This window comes from Microtus ochrogaster, chromosome 16, assembly GCF_000317375.1.
Source record: "Microtus ochrogaster isolate Prairie Vole_2 chromosome 16, MicOch1.0, whole genome shotgun sequence".
Taxonomy (NCBI): Eukaryota; Metazoa; Chordata; class Mammalia; order Rodentia; family Cricetidae; genus Microtus; species Microtus ochrogaster.
Window position 1 is genome coordinate 31,363,818 of NC_022018.1, and position 18,377 is coordinate 31,382,194.

The window sequence follows — 18,377 nt, forward strand, 5'->3', positions numbered from 1 at the left end:
AAAAAAAGTTAGCTATATAAGATGTTGCTATGAGGGCCAGAGAGATGGCTCAGTAGGTAAAATGCTAGCTGCACCCTTCTGACAACATGAGCTTAGTCCTCAGAACCCATTTAAAAAGCTAGGCGGACACACATCTGTAATAACAATGACCTTCCTACAGTGAGAGGGGAGGTTGAGGCAAGAGACTCTCTCTGAAGCTCAGAGACCAGCTAGTGTGGCGTATGCAGCGCAGCAGAAGTGAGAGGGACCTTGCCTCAAAGTGGAAGGAGAGACCTAGCTCTAGAATGTTGTCCCTGACCTCCACATGCATGTGGTGGTGCACATGTTCATGCATACATGCACCCACATGCATAATAAGTAAATAAACAGAAGATGTGGCTATAAACAAGACTGGATGGCCCATTGCCTAGAGGAGCGCTGTGTGTTTAGGGGATTGTCTTAGGGTTTCTGCTGCTGTGAAGAGACACCGTGATCATGGCAACTCCTATAAAGAAAGCATTTAATTGAGGGGGTAGCTTACAGTTTCCAAGGTCTAGCCCATTATCACCACGGTAGAGAGCATGGCAGCTGGGAGGATGGTGAGACGTGGTGCTGGAAAAGGAGCTGAGAATTCTACATCTTGGTCCAAACGCAACAGGAAGTGAATTGAGACACTGGGTGTGGCTCGAACATATATGAGACCTCAAAGCCCACCTTCACGGTGACACACGTCCTCCAACAAAGGCACACCTCCCAATAGTGCCATTCCCCCATGAGTTTATAGGGACAATTACATTCAAACTACCAAAGTGTAAAGACTAACTTTTCACTAAAGCTTGAAAGCCTAACTTTTAAAAATTAACTTTTACCATTAGTCATATAGATGTACATAATGTGTAATAATATGTATATATATAATATCATGTAATAAATCAATATAGAATGTATTCAAGTTACATGTAGTGTTCAGTACACTGAGGTCTTACTGGATAAGAGGTCTTACTCAATAAGTTATACTGAAAGCCCTAATGCATTAAACAAAAATTAATCTGTCATGTGCAATTAATTGGCAGCAGATGGCAAGGACTCGTGCTTTGTTTTGTGCCTTGCCTTTCATCTGCTCTCTGATGTTAACTCAAAAGTCCTTGGTTGGGGCTGGAGAGATGGCTCAGTGGTTAAGAGCACTGGCTGTTCCTCCAGAGGTCCTGAGTTCCCAGCAACCCCATGGTGGCTCACAACCATCTGTAATGAAATCTGGTCCCTCTTCTGGCCTGCAGATGCACATGCAGACAGAACACTGTATACATAATAAATGAATAAATAAATTTTTTAAAAAAAAAGTCCTTGGTTGTTCTAAGTAATGCCTAGAAATCTATAACATAATTAAGACTCAAAAAACAACATTTTCTTCACATAGTAGTTAGCTAAGACATCGATACAAGGCTGAGGTTATAGTTCAGTGCCAAAGTGTTTGGTCTAATATGCATGAGGCCCTGGGTCCAATCCCCAGGAACTGAGAAAAAAACTGTAGCCATAGCATAGCGCCACCATGTTATCCTGTGTGATGCATAAAGAGGTTAAATTCAAAGCGGTAATCATGTTTACTGTTCCCTGTCCAGGAGAAGACGGGCGGCTGGCGTATGAACAGTTAGACAAATTCCCTCGAGACTGTGTTAAAGTCGGAGGTCGTCATGGAACTGAAGTTGCCACGGCCTTCTAAATTTCACGTTAGCACTGCCTGACTGCTGTCCTGATTGATGCCTGACCCTTGTCACGAGGGTGCTGTGATGTGGCCGGAGGGCACCTGGAACTTTCTGAGCGCTGCCGCCGTTGCTGATGTAGAGACCTCTAAGTCCAATTGCACTGTGCCGTCTCCTTTTCCTTGGCCCACAGAACAGGGCTGTGGGTTACTCACCAGACCACGTCACGTTGTGTCTGACAGCACTTCAAAGTCCGTCTGACTTCACTGTGGGGTTTGGAAACAGCCATCTTTGCCCCTGTTTGGAAGTTCATCTGTAAGCTTGAACTCTTGAGGCGCTCTTTGGATAAGTATCATATGCCTTGTCCCTTTTCTGCTGTGTTCTCAGGGGGCAGTGGTCCTTGAGCTCCCTACTTTTACTTTGTAAACAAAGCACAAAAAGAAATTTCTTCAGATAAAAGTTTTCTTAGAGAGCCTGACGAAATGATCGGTTCTAAGAGGCTAGGGTTTGGAGCTGAGGCTGTAGCTCCCTTGGCAGAGTGCTTGCCGGGTATGCACAGAGCCTGGGCTCATCTCCAGCACGGCATAGGCTGGATGTGCTACTCACGGGAGCTCGGTGCTCCGAAACTGGAGGACGTAGGATTAGAAATTCAAAGACATCCTCAACTATCTAGGGAGTTCCAGGACAACCTGGGCTACATCAAGCCATGGGGGGAGGTGGAACCTAAGTTGTATATCTTAGCTTTTTATAGTTCCTACTATTCTTTTCATTTTTCCATCCTGAGAATTCCACATCATCTATCCGTATGGCTTAAAAGATTAATTGAAAAGTACTGCTTCATTAAGATTGTACCTATAGTACTGGGAATAAACAGAAGCCTTGAAGCTCAGGCTTGTGTTCTTTAACAAGAGCCATCTTTAGTGCACTCTTGTTTTTTTTTTTCTAATTGTTATTTGGTTTTTGTTTTATCTTGAGACAGAGTCTCCCTATTGCAGTACTGACTGGCCTGGAACTCGATATATAGACCAGGCTGACCTTGAACCTGCAGCAATTCTCTAGCCTCTGCCTCCAGAGCTGGAATTTTAGACTCAAGACACGAGCCCTGGTTCCACATGCGTACTTTTTCCCCAAGACAGATACAAACCCCAGCAGTGTAGATTCAAAAAGACGTGCTGTTCTTTCAGGCGGGAACCTAGACTTTGGATGAGTCCTAACTGGGTAGAATAGTGGGGTACCGGAAGTGGCAAGGAGCCTGGGTAGCACCTGACCTTGAGAGATGGAAACTGCTCCATAGTTTCAACAATGGCTCAGAACCAGGGTGGAGATTCAGCAGCTTACTAAGTGTGGAAGGGGAGGGTAATGCCAAGACATCACAGCAAAACGTGTGAGTGCAATTTAAACTGTATCCTGGATGTGTTTGTATGAAATACCAATTAAATATAGTTTCAATACATACATTCTAGTGAGACTTTGAAAAGGGTCCCTTTCATTTTAAAGTGAAGGCTGTTTGCCAGGCTTCTGGCAACGTATTCTTTCAACTGTGAAGTTTCGCTGTACATATTTGTATATTTGTAAATATTATATATATGCATATACCCTTCATTTTAAACTGTACAGTTATAGTATGTATAGGCTATAGTCTTTGTTAAATGGTTGAAATGTCTCTTTTATAGGAAGTCAAATCACAGCTATTACAGGGATTTTGTTTGGTTTGTTTGGAATTTTAAACTTTGACTATTGCATGGATAATTAATTTCCCATCTTTTTATTCACCTCCATGTTTAGTTTTGGTTGGGGAAGTGCTTTTAGTTTTGTGGTATTTGTATTCATCACTCTTTCAATCATGTAAGTCAAAATAAAAATTATTTTTAATTACTCGTCTAATGTAGAATCTGATATATATTTTTAATTTTTTATCTATTATTATGTATGTGCATAATGTTGCATGGGGGCAGAGGACAACTTTGTAGAGTTTGGTCTCTGTTCACCTTTTCAAAGGCTCCCAGAAGCAAGCTTGGATTATCAGGTTTGTATAGCCAAAACCTTTACTCACTGAGCCATTCCGTGCTCCTTGTCTATTTTCCATATTCCCTTCTTGAGGCAGTATTTATACACCACCCCTCATTATCCACTTGAGTTTATTTTTCTGAAGTGAAAATCCTAAGGGAATTCTGTATCCTGATGTAAGTAGTAGACTAAGTACACAGGAGGAAGCAACTGTTTAAAACATCCTCCCGGGGCTGGAGAGATGGCTTAGAGGTTAAGAGCACTGACTGCGGCTCTTCCAGAAGTCCTGAGTTCAACTCCAGGCAATCACATGGTGGCTCACAGCCATCTGTAATGAGATCAGGTGCCCTCTTCTCGTCAGCAAGCATGCAGACAAACAGAACACTGTATACATAATTAATAAATAAATCTTTAAAAAAATAATAAATAAATAAATAAATAAATAAAACATCCTCCCAGCCACCTTTAATCCCAGCACTTGGGAGGCAGAGGGATCTCTGTGAGTTCGAGGCCAGCCTACAAGAGCTAGTTTCAGGACAGCTAGGACTGTTAAACAGAGAAATCTCATCTCGAAAAGCCAAAATAAATAAATAAATAAATAAAAATTAAAACAACAACAAAAACTCACAAAACATCTTCCCAACACTCAGGAGGCAGAGACAGAAGCAGGTGAATCTCTTGAGTTTGAGGCCACCGTGATTTACAGAGTGAGCATCTGGACTACACAGAGAAACCCTGTCTCGAAAAAACAACAACAAAAACAGACAAACAAAATACAAATAAAACTCTTCAGACTGAACCAGCAGTCTTCTGCCTTTCCCGAGTGATAAAGATGTTCACCAAAGCCACACTGTGTCTGCTGTTGAAACCAGCCATTCAGTAAGTTCGAGGTCTTAACTTGTGAATGTCCTCGCCCGGTCTTTGTTCATTCTGCATTGTTCTGCCCCCTCCTCTGTACTAAGTATAGGGTCACTGTATATACTTGTGGTTTCTTCTCCCAATTTTTAAAAAGATTTATTCATTTATTTGTGTGTGTGTGTGTGTGTGTGTGTGTGTGTGTGTGTGTGTAAGTATATGCATACGTATGTGTTGGGCTTTGCACTCGTGCACACACGGAAGCCAGGGTAAGTCAGATGTCCTCTGTCAGTCTCTGCCTATTCCTTTGAGGGTCTGTCTGAATCTGGGGTTTGTATTTATATGTCTAAGCTAGAAGCCAGCAAGGCCCATAAATCCTCCTCTCTCTGCCCCTCCTCGGAACTGGGGTTATGGACATGTGTAGGATGCCCTTCTGGGATCTGAACTCTGGTCCTCACGATTTTACAGGAAGTGCTCTTAATAGCTAAACTATCTCTCCAGCCAATTCCCTTCCTACCCCACCACACTTTAAGACAAGGTCTTCCTTCCTAGCGAAGGATGCCCTTGAACTCAATAATGACCTCAGTGGATGCTTCCACTGAGATTTCAGAAGAAAAGCCTGAAAGCCAGGCTTGTGTGGCCTGGTAGGAGTTCTGCAAGTGGTGCCCACCCACCCCCAGCAGGAGGGCAATGCATGAGGTCTCCACTGAGTGAAGCCAAGGCTGCAATGGAAGAACTTACGTCCAGAATGTGGAGTGCCTGCCCAGGAAGCTGCATCTGTGAACAGAGCCAGCCTAAGGGAGCTGTCACGTGGACTGCAGTTATTAGCAAGGCTCTTTTGGAGCTCACAGCTCAGTGTCCAGTATGACGTCATGTTTTCTCAGCTGGAGTTTCGTTTACCTTCACTACTTCCCTCCAGTGCCGTCTCCTTCCCTTCTGGAATGGGAATGCTTACCCTGTGCCATTGTATCATGGGTTTACAATGAAGTTTGGCTGGGGTCTCAGACTTCCAGCTTAGACATCTGTGCAGTAGAACAACTGTTAACGCTTTAGAAATTCTCGAAGATGAGCTAAATTCATACTTTCCCAGGAGAATGGGAGTGGAGGTTCCCGAAAAGAAGTTGCACTTTATGCTCAACCTTCTCCAAAGGCTGCTCAACAGGTCAGAAATACAGCAGTTGGGGGAAGGTTGGGATGTTGCAGGTCTAGAACCTCGCTATAAATTGCCTAGGGCTAGATCTGCCCCCTCTGTAGCCTTTTGTTGTCGCCTCTATGTGTGACCTAACATCCTGGTGACTCGTAGGTCTTTGGGCATTGTACAAAATGACCCCTAGCCTCTACCAACCCAGAGACATATAAGACTGCACAGAGAAGCTGTCACCCACCCACCTGATGTTCCTACCACATTATTCGAAAAGTGTGTTGATTTCTGACATCCTCTGCTCTGTTACTATAAAAAATTTCACAAGACTGTTGGAACCTGATATTTGGGGTAACCTAATCTGTGTTCTTATATTTAGCCATGGTCCCTCATATTTAGCCCCAAAATAAACTCTCTCTTTTCCCCTTTGAGATGATAGCTTGTGGTTTTTATTCTATTTGTTGTTATTTATATTGATATCGGGCATGAGCATTTGGGAATGCAGGTGTTTGTTTGTTTGTTTGTTTGTTTGTTTGTTTTGGTACAGGATCTCACTGTGTACCCCTGGCTGGCCTCAAACTCATAGAAATCCACCAGACTCTGCCTCCCAAGCACTGGGATTAAAAGTGTGAACCACTATGCCCAGTTGGTTTGTGTACCTTAAATTCCCCCCAAAGGCTTGTGTACTAAAGGCTTGGTCCTCAACTTATAGTGCTACTGGAAGGTAATAGAATTAGAAGTGGAGCCTACTAGAAAGATGCTGTGGGAGCACATTCCTCTCCTTCAGCCAATAGCATTTAAGATACCAGCCCACCTCTGAACTGGTATGGGATTATTTTGTTACTTCCATCATCAGGAAAATGTTAGGTCACTGAGTGGGGCATGCCTTGAAGAAGTACTGGGGGACCTTGCCTTTTCCTGTTTCTCTTTGTTTCCTGGCCACCATAAAATGAACGGCTTCATTCCATCACACAGTCCCTGCCATGGTCTACCTTTCTATAGGATCAAAAAGGGGCAAGACACGATGGCCCACACCTTTAGTTCCAGAATTCAAGAAGCAGAGGCAGACAGATCTCTATGAGTTTGGGGCCAGCCTGATCTACATAGTGAGTTCCAGAACAGCCAGGGATATATAGAGAGACCCTGTCTCAAAAACAAAAGAGGCGAGACAGACCCTTGACTCAGCTGACTACGGACTTGACCTCCCAAACTGTGAGTTAGCACTTCCTTCTTGAAACTGTTCATCTCAGACATGTCACAGCAGTGGAGGAACACTTACTGGGAGCCTAGAAACCAGGTCCTCCCACTTCCCGAGCACTCAGCAGCACTTGCTGCATAGTTGCTGTGACTGACATGGAAGCCAGGGAGTGGGCACCAGATGTGCAGCAGTAAGGACAAAAGACATAACAATGTCTGCCCTTGTAAGACTCATTGTCTGGCCAAGGAAAGATAATCAGGCCAAAAAGGGAAAAAAAATCAATGATTGTAAAAGATTGGGTTGGAGATGGGGACTGTCTGTTGCTGTAAAGAGACACCTTGACTGTAGCTCATGTACAGTTTCAGAGGTTCAGTCTATTATCGTCATGACAGGGAGCATGACAGTGTGCAGGCAGACATGGTGCTGGAGCTGAAAGTGCTACATCTTGCCAGCAACAGGAAGTCAACTGAGAGTCACATGGAGGGAAGCTTGAGCGAGAGAGACCTCAAAGCCAGCCCTAACACACTTCCTCCAACAAGGCCACACCTCCTAATAGTGCCATTCCTGTTAGGGCCATTTTCTGTCAAACCACCACAAGGACATATTCCTGCATTAGAGAAAATGTCTAGCAAGCCTGAGGCTCTGAGTTTAAACTCCAGCTCCAAAGGAGGGGAAATGTTGGGTTGCAAATTTAAAGGCCGGGAAAAGCCTATACAATGTGTGGTTGAAAACTGAACAGAGAAACCATGTAGAGTATCTCTGGAAAGAATATTCCAGGGGGCTGGAGAGACAATTCAGTGGTCAAGAGCTCCATTGCTCTTCCAGAGGATCTGGGTTTAATTCCTAGTGCTCACATGGCAGCTTGCAAAGGTCTAATGCCCTCTTCTGGCCTCCATGGGTACCAGGCACACATATGATGCACAGACATTCGAGGCAAAGCATCCCTTACACATAAAATAAAAACATGTTTTTTTTAAAGGAAATGTTCTAGAGGCAAGAAATACAAGCCTTTGAAAAAGTACCATGTTTGGTGTTTTGAATTTTCTATGCTCTTTACATCCTTATACAAGCTCATATAACTGAAGTACACAGTCAGGAACATTTTATGATGTATGGGATATGTTTTGAAAATAGAGCCAAGAGAAATTGTCAGGAAGTTGGAAATGAAATAGGAAACAGGCTAAGAATGAGTTCAAATATTTTAGGCTGAACAACAAACTGAAAATATGGAATATCGACAGAAAACCCTAGAGCAAGAAGGAGGAAACCCAGGAATTATTTTAGACACGATAAAGTTTTTATCCAAAGATCAAGATGGTGCTTTAATATGAGTCTGGAGGTCAAGTGAGAAATCCTACTATAAATGTAAAATTGTGGGAGTCTGAGGCAAGGAGATAAGCAAATCTCTATGTGTTTGAGGCCTGCCTGGTCAACATAGCAAGTTCCAGGCCATTCAAGGCTACAGAGTGAGATTGTCTAAGAAAAGAATACACACACACACACACACACACACACACACACACACACAACTGAGCACCAGAGTGTAAGTCCAGTACTTGGTGGACTGACACAGTAGAATCTAGATCTCTGGGGTTGAGCTGGAGAGAGGGCTCGGTAGCCGAGAGGACTTACTGCCTCCCAGAGCGCTTCGGTTCCCAGCGCCCACGCCAAGCAGCTCACAAACCCCTGTGAATTCTAGGTCCAGGGGAACACAGTGTTCTCTTCTAACCATCAAGAGCACTCGTACTCATACATGGACACACGCACACCCACACACATCCACTGCACTGCACACACTGTGTCAGGATCAATTCCACGAGGACATAGCCCTGTCACCCACAGTCACCGTCACTCAACCCCCACCAGTGGATGTATACGTTAGGTTTGGGGTTGTTTTGTTTCATCTTGTGGTTGGTTTTTTGTTTTTTTGTTTTTGTTTTGTTTTGTTTTGTTTTTTGAGACAAGGTTTCCGATAACTCAGTCTGCCTCAGAGTCTCCATTTTTGCAGTCGTATATACTTCAGAGACTTCGTTCACTTTTAATTATGTGTGTGTGGGTGAGTGTGGGGTGGAATTTATGTTCATGTGCCTGTGGGTGCCTGCAGACTGTTAAACAGACCAAAAACAATCTTTAGGGGCTAGAGAGACGGCTCAGTGGTTAAGAGCATTCATTCTTGCAGAGGACCTGGATTCAATCCAGAAAACCCACATGGCAGCTCCCAATCATCCAAAACTATGGGTAATCCACTGCCCTCTTCTGACTTCCAAGGGTACGGGGCACACACATGGTGTACAGACACACATACGGGCGAAACAGCTATACACATAAAACAAAGGAAATCCAACTCTTAAAAAATGTTAGATGGCGTTTAACTGAAGAACAGTCATCATCCTCTGGCCTAGTGCCTCTGGGATCCAATGACTCTGGGCTCTGCAGGCACCTGCACACAACTGGACATAACCCCCACCCCCCACCACACACATACACATAAAAAAAGAAAACTAAGCCGGGCGGTGGTGGCGCACGCCTTTAACCCCGGCACTCGGGAGGCAGAGGCAGGTGGATCTCTGAGTTCGAGGCCAGCCTGGTCTACAAGAGCTAGTTCCAGGACAGGCTCCAAAGCTACAGAGAAACCCTGTCTCAAAAAAAAGGGGGGGGGGTGGAGGCTGGAGAGATGGCTCAGAGGTTGAGAGCACTGGCTGTTCTTCCAGAGGTTCTAGGTTCAATTCCCAGCAACCACATGGTGGCTCACAACCATCTGTGGGGAGATTGGATGCCCTCTTCTGGCCTTCAGGCATTCATACAGACAGAACACTGTATACATAATAAAAATAAATAAGTAAATAAATAGTTCCAGGCCAATCTGGTGAGATCCTGTCTCTAAATAAATAAATAAAGACAAAGCTAAATAAACACATAAATATTAAAAAAGAAAGAAAGAAAATAGAAAAGAAAGAAAGGAAAAGAAATATATACTGCAAAGACAGTGAATGAGGCAGACTGAGTTATATGAGACCTTATCTCAAAATGTGTATATAGTGGTATATTATTTGTGTTCTATTAAATAAAGCTTGCCTGAAGATCAGAGGGCAAAGTAGCCATATAGGCCAGGGAGTGATGGCACACACCTTTAATCCCAGGACTCGGAAGACAGAGGCAGACAGATCTCTGTGAGTTCAAGACCACCCTGGGCTCACAAGATTGAATCTGTCTAAGAAAAAGGGAGCTCACACAAAGGTGATCCCAGCCGTAGGGAACAATATGGCTGGGCAGAGAGAGAAATATAAAGACAGGAACTCAGTGAAGTGTGGAGTCTGAGGTTGATGACGAGCATTGCACGATCGCCCCTTTGTGTGTCTGAGCCTTGGTAGAGGTAAGATCTTTCTAATGGCTTGGCTGCTTTGCTTTTCTGATCTTCAGCTTGAACCCCAATATCTGTCTCTGGGTTTTATTATTTGTGCTGTGTGTGTGTGTGTGTTGACTGGGCATGAGGAAGGAAGTATGTCCTTGTCTGATCCCGATGCAGCGGTATGCACTTGTGGGAGGCTGATACTGGGGAATCCCTGGAGCTCAGGAGTTAAGGTGATTCTAGGAAAAGTGGCAATAACCTGTCTGCAAACAACACGAGCACATAAAATTGAGCATGTTCAGGAGATAGAAGTTATTTAAAGCCAAGATATTGACTTAGTCGGTCTGTCCCGAGGAAAGACAGCAGAGTGCATAGAATCAAGAGTTATTTGTTTTGGTTTTTTAAAAAAAATATTTATTTATTTATTATGTATACAATATTCTGTCTGTGTGCAGACATAACTGCAGGCCAGAAGAGGACAACACCAGACCCCATTACAGATGGTTGTGAGCCACCATGTGGTTGCTGGGAATTGAACTCAGGACCTTTGGAAGAGCAGCCAATGCTCTTAACCTCTGACCCATCTCTCCAGCCCCTTGTTTTGGTTTTTTTAAAGACAGGGTTTTTGCTATATAGCCCAGCTTACCTTCAAATTCACAAGTCTCCTGCCTCAGCTTCCCAGATGCTCTAATGATAGGTCTATGTCACCACATTTAGCCAAGAGGTTTTGGTTTCTTGTCTTGTTTTTTTTGTTTTTTGTTTTTTAAATGAAGTCTAGGTGCTTGTATCCCGAGATCCAGTTGCCATAGAAAATGTACTAAGACAAGGGAACAATTGGAGAGCAGTATCTTTTAGGGGACTGGGAGACGCTAGTTGAAAGGTACACAAACAGGACACCCACAGGCACAAGAGAAGAGAATACATGAGCACAGACGAATGCGGGTAGATACGGTGTGGGGTGACAGATCCCTCCCAACTTTGTCATCAAAACAGGGTAAGTCTTCAAAGTAAGGAAAAACAAGCACCACAGCCTTGAGATACCCAGTGCAAGTTCCAGGAGAAGCCACTTAGAAGTTAGGGTGGTAATCCAAGAAGAGAGTCCCCAGTGAGCCCAGCACAAGACATGGAGCAAAGACTTAGGAGGAGAAAACAGCTTCCCTTGGGCATTTGTGTCCCCAGAGAAACAAACATCACTTGTTCTTGTTCTAGTCCTAAAGGGCCTTGAATGCCTGGCCCAGGAACCTCAGTGTTTATTGTTGGGTTCTACCGTATTCCGTTCTGTCTTGTTGCCAGGCGGTACATTCCAGCGCTGCTATCAACTCCAGCCCTGCCTGTGCACCTGAGCACCAATGGCCTTCTACAGGAAGTTGAGGGTCTTTTCTTTTTGTGGCCGGATTTACAAACGGATCCGTCGGTTCTTCGGGAAGCTGCGTAAGCGCCTCAGGTGGCTCGGGAGAACTGTTAAGAGGTGTTTTACTAAGACGCAGGAGGTAGAGCACCCAATCTCTGCAGCTGACTGCATTTTTCACAGAGAGAAAATTGTGGAACTTGGTAACACACTGAAGAATACACATCTATCCCTTGAGAAAAGAGCTCTGGCTGCCCAGAAAATTGGACTACTGGCCTTCACAGGTACTGCTTCGCTGCTGTGCTAACATAGCTGCTTCATAATCTCCTTCTGCTTGTTAGAACAGTGCACTTTAGAAGGGATGGTGATGATGATGATGATGATGATGATGATGATGATGATGATGATGATGATGATGATGATGATGATGCTGATGCTGCTGATGCTGCTGCTGCTGCCCTGGCTGTCCTGAAACTCTAGTCTAAGCATAGATTCTGTTTTCAACATCAACCCAAGATCTTTTGAGTTCAATTTTAGATTCCAACAAGGTACTAACTAAAAGGGCATGGGTTAAAGAGTACTTTGGTAGAAATTTCTAGTACCTGGAGCTCTGTTCTTGGACTTCTCTACATCTGTCTGCCTCTGCCTCCTGAGTGCTGGTCTCCATGACTAACTAGTACGGCTAGCTTCGCACTCTGATCTTCAGACAAGCTTTATTTGTTAAAGTACATACAAAGTATCACCACACTGGTCCTCTTATAATGACTTGGCTTTTCCTCCAGAACGGGAACATCTAGGGAGCTGAGTCTGCCTCATGCGATACCCAGCACAAATAGTTCCTTCACAGAGCAGGGGGGATAGCTGAGGTTCCTGCCTCTCTAGTTTTGTTCATTCAATGAATATGGATAAGGACTCTTGTATTTCCCCTCATGGATATCATTCTTTGAAGATTTGACCCATCAAATTACACCTAAGGAATTTATTTTCCCACTTAAATAAAATTAAAGCACTCAGCCCTTCTAGCCAGAAACTTTTTTTGTCTTGAGAAAGGGTCTCCAGGTGGTCCTTACACTTCCTGTCTTTCTGCCTCTATCTGAGAATATAGCTGATCCTGGGGATTGAATCCAAGGTCTCATGCATGCTAGGCAAGCACTCTGAGAACTGAGTAAGAACTGATACTCCCAGCCTCAGAACATATTATTTTATTAGGATATGATCAAAAAGATTAAATAAAAATTTATATATTAAAATTTATTAGGGAACGTGAATGGGTTGGACTTCATAGTCATTAGGGCTGTGTGGTCTCGCCTTTTACTAGTATAATTATTAGCTTTCTTTCTTTTTCTTTTTTTTGGGGGGGGGGGTTGAGACAGGGTTTCTCTGTGTAACAGCCCTAGCTGTCCTGGAACTAGCTCTTCTAAATCAGGCTGCTCTCATACTCACAGAGATTTACCTACTTCTGCCTCCTGAGTGCTAGGATTAAAGGTATGAGCCACTGATGCCTGGTTTATTAGCTTTCTTAATAACTGTTTTTGTTTGTTGGTTGATTGTTCTGTTCTGTTTTCTTGAGACAGGCTCTCTCTATTATGTAGCTCTAGCTGTCCTGGAACTTGAATGTAGACTAGGCTGGCCTTGAACTCAAAGAGATCCATCTGCTTCTGCCTCCTAAATGTTGGGATTAAAAATATGTGCTACCATGCCTAGTTTTTCATAACTATTTTAGGAGTATAAATTCTTATTGATTTTTTTTCAAATACATTTTTTCTATGTAATAATGCCTTTCTTATTTGAGGAAGGGATTTGAGACGAGAGCCTTATTTTGTAGCCTTGACTGGCCTGGAATCACTGTGTAAATCAGGCTACCCTCAGACCTGCACAGACTTTCCTGTTTCTGCCTTCCAAACTGGGATTACAGATGTGTACCACCACACTTGACTGTGTGTAATATACTTTATAAACTATAAAAATAAAATATTTGGTACTTATATTCTTCATCAAAACTCTATCACAAAACCAGGCGTGGTAGCACATGCATTTAATCCCAGTACTTGGGAGGCAGAGGCAGGGGATCTCTGATTTTGAGACCAGCCTAGTCTACAGAATGTGTTCCAGGATAGCCAGGGATACACAGAGAAACCCTGTCTCAAAAAGAAAGAGAAAGAAACGGAGGGAGGGAGGGAGGGAGGGAGGGAGGGAGGGAGGGAGGGAGGAAGGAAGGAAGGAAGGAAGGAAGGAAGGAAGGAAGGAAGGAAGGAAGGAGGGAAGGAAAACAGAATCTAGGACTAAGGGGGAAAAAACTTGTAAGTCAACATTGGTCTTGAATCTGGGAAAGAGTTGGGAGTAAGAAATGTACAAGAGGGGCTGGAGAGGTGGCTCAGTGTTTAGGAGGACTGGCTGCTCAGTCAAAGGACCTGGGTTCAATTCCCAGCACCCACATGACAGCTGACAGCTGTCTGGAACCCCAAGATCTGAAACCCTCCCACAGACATACATGCCAATGCACAATTTAAAAAAAAAAAGTTAGAAATTCAGCAATTCATGACTCCCAGATACTTTTCTTCATTGCTCAGCCTTCACATTCCCTCTGTGCTCTGATCCTCTCGGATTCACAGACTTCCCTCCAGTACAAAGACAGAACTTTGCTAAGCAAACACATCCAGATTATACCACTTGGATATCTTCCCACCTCCATCCACACAGCGGAACCAAGGGAGGAGCCTCAGTGGGCAGTGCCCTTCACTTGCATCCCGCATGACTCCTCAGGTCCTCAGTTTCCACAGCGACACAGAAAAGGAAAAGTTAACAAGTCCAAAATGTCACCAACGGCTACCAGAATATGAACCTGGGTCTGGGGGTATAGTGAGGTCCTGAATCCAATCCCCAGAACCAAAACGAACATAATGACGGAGGAAATGGAGGCTGAGGAGGTAGCTCACTCAGTAAAATGCTTACTTTGTAAACGCGAGGACATGAGTTTAAGCCCTAGAATCCACATCAAGAGTTCAAATCCACATTTGAACTGGAGAGGTGGAGATGGATGGGTTGCCAGTCAGTCAAGGTAGTCTATTTGTAGAGTTCTAGGTCAGAGAGAGACCTGATCACAAAAGTGTTAAAAGTATATAGCCCAGTGTGGTAGCTCACATCTTTAATCCCACTGAGGAGGCAGAGACAAGCAGGGGGCCAGCCTGATCTACAAAGTGAGTTCTAGGACAGGCAGGGTTACACAAAGGGATGATGTCTGAGGCTGTCTCCTAACCTCAAGCAGCACATACATACACACAGGCATCCCCATGTATGTACACACACACACACACACACACACACACACACACACACCACACACACACACACACACACACACACACAAAGAATAACGTACGGGGCCTCTGAAATCTTACCAGCTGTATTTACTACACACTTCTAGAAACGAAAATGCTTGTCTTGCAGGAGGCCTGAGTGCCGCCCAGTACGCCAGCGAATACATGAAAGAAGTCGCTTCCTTGCTGCAGACTGAAAAAGTGATGTCGTCGAAGACGAAGATCCTGCTGCTGCAGAGCGTGGCGTGCTGGTGCTACTTAAACCCTGCCAGCCAGAAGCGAGCCAAACAACTGCAGTTCATTCCCATCTTCATCACTTTCTTTGAGACTCCCTTCCACTCCACCATCAAGAGTGAAGTAAACAGTCACCGCCTCGTGCAGTTTTGGATATGCTATGCCCTCTCAGCCATGACCTGTAACAACGTAGCCATCATGAAGGAGCTGCGGTCTTACAGCTCTCTAAAGTACCACCTGCAGATATTGGCTATGGAGAACTGGTCTGGGTGGTCTGAAAATTTTGCCGAGGTCTTATATTTCCTAATAGGTTTTCACAGGAATTAATTTATTTTCAATCCGGTTACACGATTCAGCTATCTGTGCCATCGCATTACCCTGGGAACTTGCAATAAAGAATAAAATCCATGTGTTGTTCTGCATTGTCGTCTTCTGCAGTGAAAAAGTCCTAGGCTGAGGAGATAGTTCAACGGGGCAGTGATGAGGGAAGACACACTAGGCCAACCTCAGACCTATATGCATGCAGCATACGCGTACATACACTGTCTATGTAGACATCCATACAGTGTGTCAACTGTAATCATAAAACCTCTCAACAGTGCCACTGCTGAATATGAATTTATAGGTCTGGGGCTTCTTGAGCTCACACAAGTGTAATCTCTCCCATTAGGAAACAAAGATGTTAAATCACCCAGGTTTGTAATGCCAGCTCAGCTAGGGGGAAGCAGGGGAGTTATGAGTTCACAACTAGCCTGGGTAACACAAGGAGACCCATTCTCCTGGGCTTGAGGCCAGCCTGCTCTGCAGAGAGAGTTCCTGGACAGCCAGAGCTACATAAAAAAAAAAAAAACCCTATCTCAAAAAACCAAGAGAGAGACCCTATTCTCAAAACATTAATTCATGGTTAGATAAAGGCTGGCCAAGTATGGTAGAGCAAACATTTAATAACAGCACTTAGGAGGCAGACCTCTGTAGTTTGAAGCCAGTCAGTCTTGTCTACATATTGAATAACAGACCAGCCTGAGCTATATAGAGATACCCTGTACTAGAAAAGAAAAGAAAAGAAAAGAAAAGAAAAGAAAAAGGTAGGGTGGGGTGTCAGGGAGGGCAGCTGGAACAATGTTTCAGTGTGGATAAAGAGCTTGCCACACAAGTATACGGACCTGAGTTTGAATCCCCAGAATCCACCTAAAGCTGAACACGATAGAATGTGCTTGTAATCCAGCATTGTTATGGCAATATGAGAGGCAGAGACAGGAGAATCTCTGAAGAGACCCTGTCTCAAACAAGGTAGGTGAGGACTGACCCCTAAGACTGTCCTCTGACCTCCACAAGTCCCCTGCAGCACGCACACACCAATACTCGCACATACGAACACACACACACACACACACACACACACACACATCATAGACATACACACAAAAATTACTTTTTTAAATGGAAAACAAAAAGCAATTAGGCCTGGTAGCACACTCCTGCAATCCCTGGTTTAAAGCCAAATGCTACAAGGTCTTAGGGGATAGAAAGATGGCTTAACAATAAGAGTGCTTCCTACTCTTCCAGAAGACTTGGAAGGTGGAGGCCAGAGGATCAGAGTTCAAGGTCATCCTTGGCTGCTGACTGAGTCTGAGATCAACCTGAGGTGAACCTGAGGTCAACCCGAACTCCGTGAGATTCTTTCCCACACTCTGCAGCATGCAGCTGCAATTAGATGCAAAGAGCTACATGCCATCACAGTGTTGAATATTGTTTGTGGGAATATCGGTTTTAGCCTTTACACAAAGGCCAAAGTGCTTGCCTTCAATGTCTACCCTTAAACTATGAACATTATTTTCTAATAACTGCTTGAAGCTGATTTAGAACATTTGCTTCATTACCAATTCCTCATAGGAAAAAAAAAAACATGCCCTGGGTTCTCGTCGTACCACACATTTACCAGAAATAGCAACACAGGCCTAAACTCTTCGCACTTGGGAAATAGGATCAGGAGTTCATTGCTTTCCATCTCAACAGGTCAAAGCAATAACAAATATCATACATTTCACATAAGTGTATCAAAGATATTTCTAAAAATGAAAATGACTAGTAATAGTGTGTTGTTATTCCTACACTGTCACTTCTTCATTACTGGACTCTAGTTGTGTTGGTGTGGAATTGGCTGTTGGATTTCTTGGAAGGTCAGAGGAAGAAACCAGCAGATAGCTATGTTCAATTTCCATATTTAATCAGAAGTATCAGAAAGCTCTTCTGACTGTGCTCAGGGAACCTTTCCTCTACAGAAGAAACTATAAGGCCGTCTGGCCACCAAGCCTACTTAAGCTCCAAAAGCTGCCTGTCATGAGGAAGGAGGTAAAATTCAAATTAAATCTTGCAGCACTATAATGGTAAGCCCCGAATGCCAAACTGGATAACCAGTTTTCAAGTCCTTTTGTTTTCCTTTACTAACCCTTCTTAAATCATCTCTCCAGCATTTGGGTTTTCCCAGAACAACTTGGAGATATGGATGCGCTGGAATTAGGGGGCACTTGGCAGGTGCGTGTGTGCGTGTGTGCGTGTGTGTGTGTGTGTGTGTGTGTGTGTGTGTGTGTGTAAACCTAGTGCAGTGAGAAAATCCTGGAATCTTTGAGGATGACCCTAGTGATGGAGGATACTGAGTCTGAACTGAGCATTTTTTGTAGCCAGGTAAGGTTGCAAGTGGTGAGACTGGGTTACATTTGGTTGAGGCCTAGGAGGTCCTCTGGAGATCCCTAAACCCAGACCGAGGCAAGGACAGAAGGTCACTCTCTGAAAACTGGTGTTGCCAAGGACACCTTCCATTCAGCTTATTGAATGCACAGAGGTCAAGCTGGTCCAAGTTTGGAGACTTTATCCCTATTACATTCTAGTCTCTTTGGCATGAAAAGGTACCCCGCAGGGGATGTAAAGAGAAACCTGGACATCAACCCAGCCACAAAACCCTCCACCTACAATCTGTCCGGCCTGAAAGATGTGTTGGGGCCATGGTGGTCCAGAATTTGTAGGAGTGGTCAACCGAAGATGGCTCAGTGGTTAAGAGTACTGATTCTTCTTCCAGAGGACCCAGGTTCGATTCCCAGCACCCACACAGCTGCTAACAACTGTAACTCCTGGAACTGGGGTAGGGAACTGAACTCAGGTTCTGTGCAAGAGCAGCACGTACTCTTAAGCACTGGATTATCTGTCCAGTCTCAATTTCTTAAAATATATAATATTCTCAAAAATGTTTCC

At 44.1% G+C, this 18,377-nt stretch overlaps 2 protein-coding genes across 4 annotated transcripts in view; both read left to right on the forward strand.

Annotated features, from left to right (window-relative positions):
- Ripor2 (RHO family interacting cell polarization regulator 2) overlaps window positions 1–3,559 on the forward strand; it is a 110,200-nt gene extending 106,641 nt beyond the window's left edge. For all 3 annotated transcript variants that reach the window (XM_005354969.3, XM_013349124.2, XM_026783004.1), the window contains one exon: window positions 1,599–3,559. In XM_005354969.3, the coding sequence (XP_005355026.2) occupies window positions 1,599–1,699 (101 nt within the window). In that variant the 3' untranslated portion in view covers window positions 1,700–3,559. The remainder of the gene's footprint in view (window positions 1–1,598) is intronic.
- A 7,963-nt stretch (window positions 3,560–11,522) lies between these two features.
- Window positions 11,523–15,498, forward strand: Armh2 (armadillo-like helical domain containing 2). Its single transcript, XM_013349106.1, has 2 exons — window positions 11,523–11,861; window positions 15,025–15,498. Exons 1-2 carry the CDS (start codon window positions 11,579–11,581, stop codon window positions 15,453–15,455), a joined length of 714 nt encoding a protein of 237 aa, XP_013204560.1. The 5' UTR covers window positions 11,523–11,578; the 3' UTR covers window positions 15,456–15,498.
- The last annotated feature ends 2,879 nt before the right edge of the window (window positions 15,499–18,377 follow it).

Excerpts from the sequence above, each read along its gene's own strand:
- Armh2 (XM_013349106.1), top strand. The coding sequence starts at position 11,579 with ATGGCCTTCTACAGGAAGTTGAGGGTCTTTTCTTTTTGTGGCCGGATT. Across the intron at positions 11,862-15,024 it reads TGGACTACTGGCCTTCACAG|GAGGCCTGAGTGCCGCCCAG; the intron begins GTACTGCTTCGC and ends CTTGTCTTGCAG.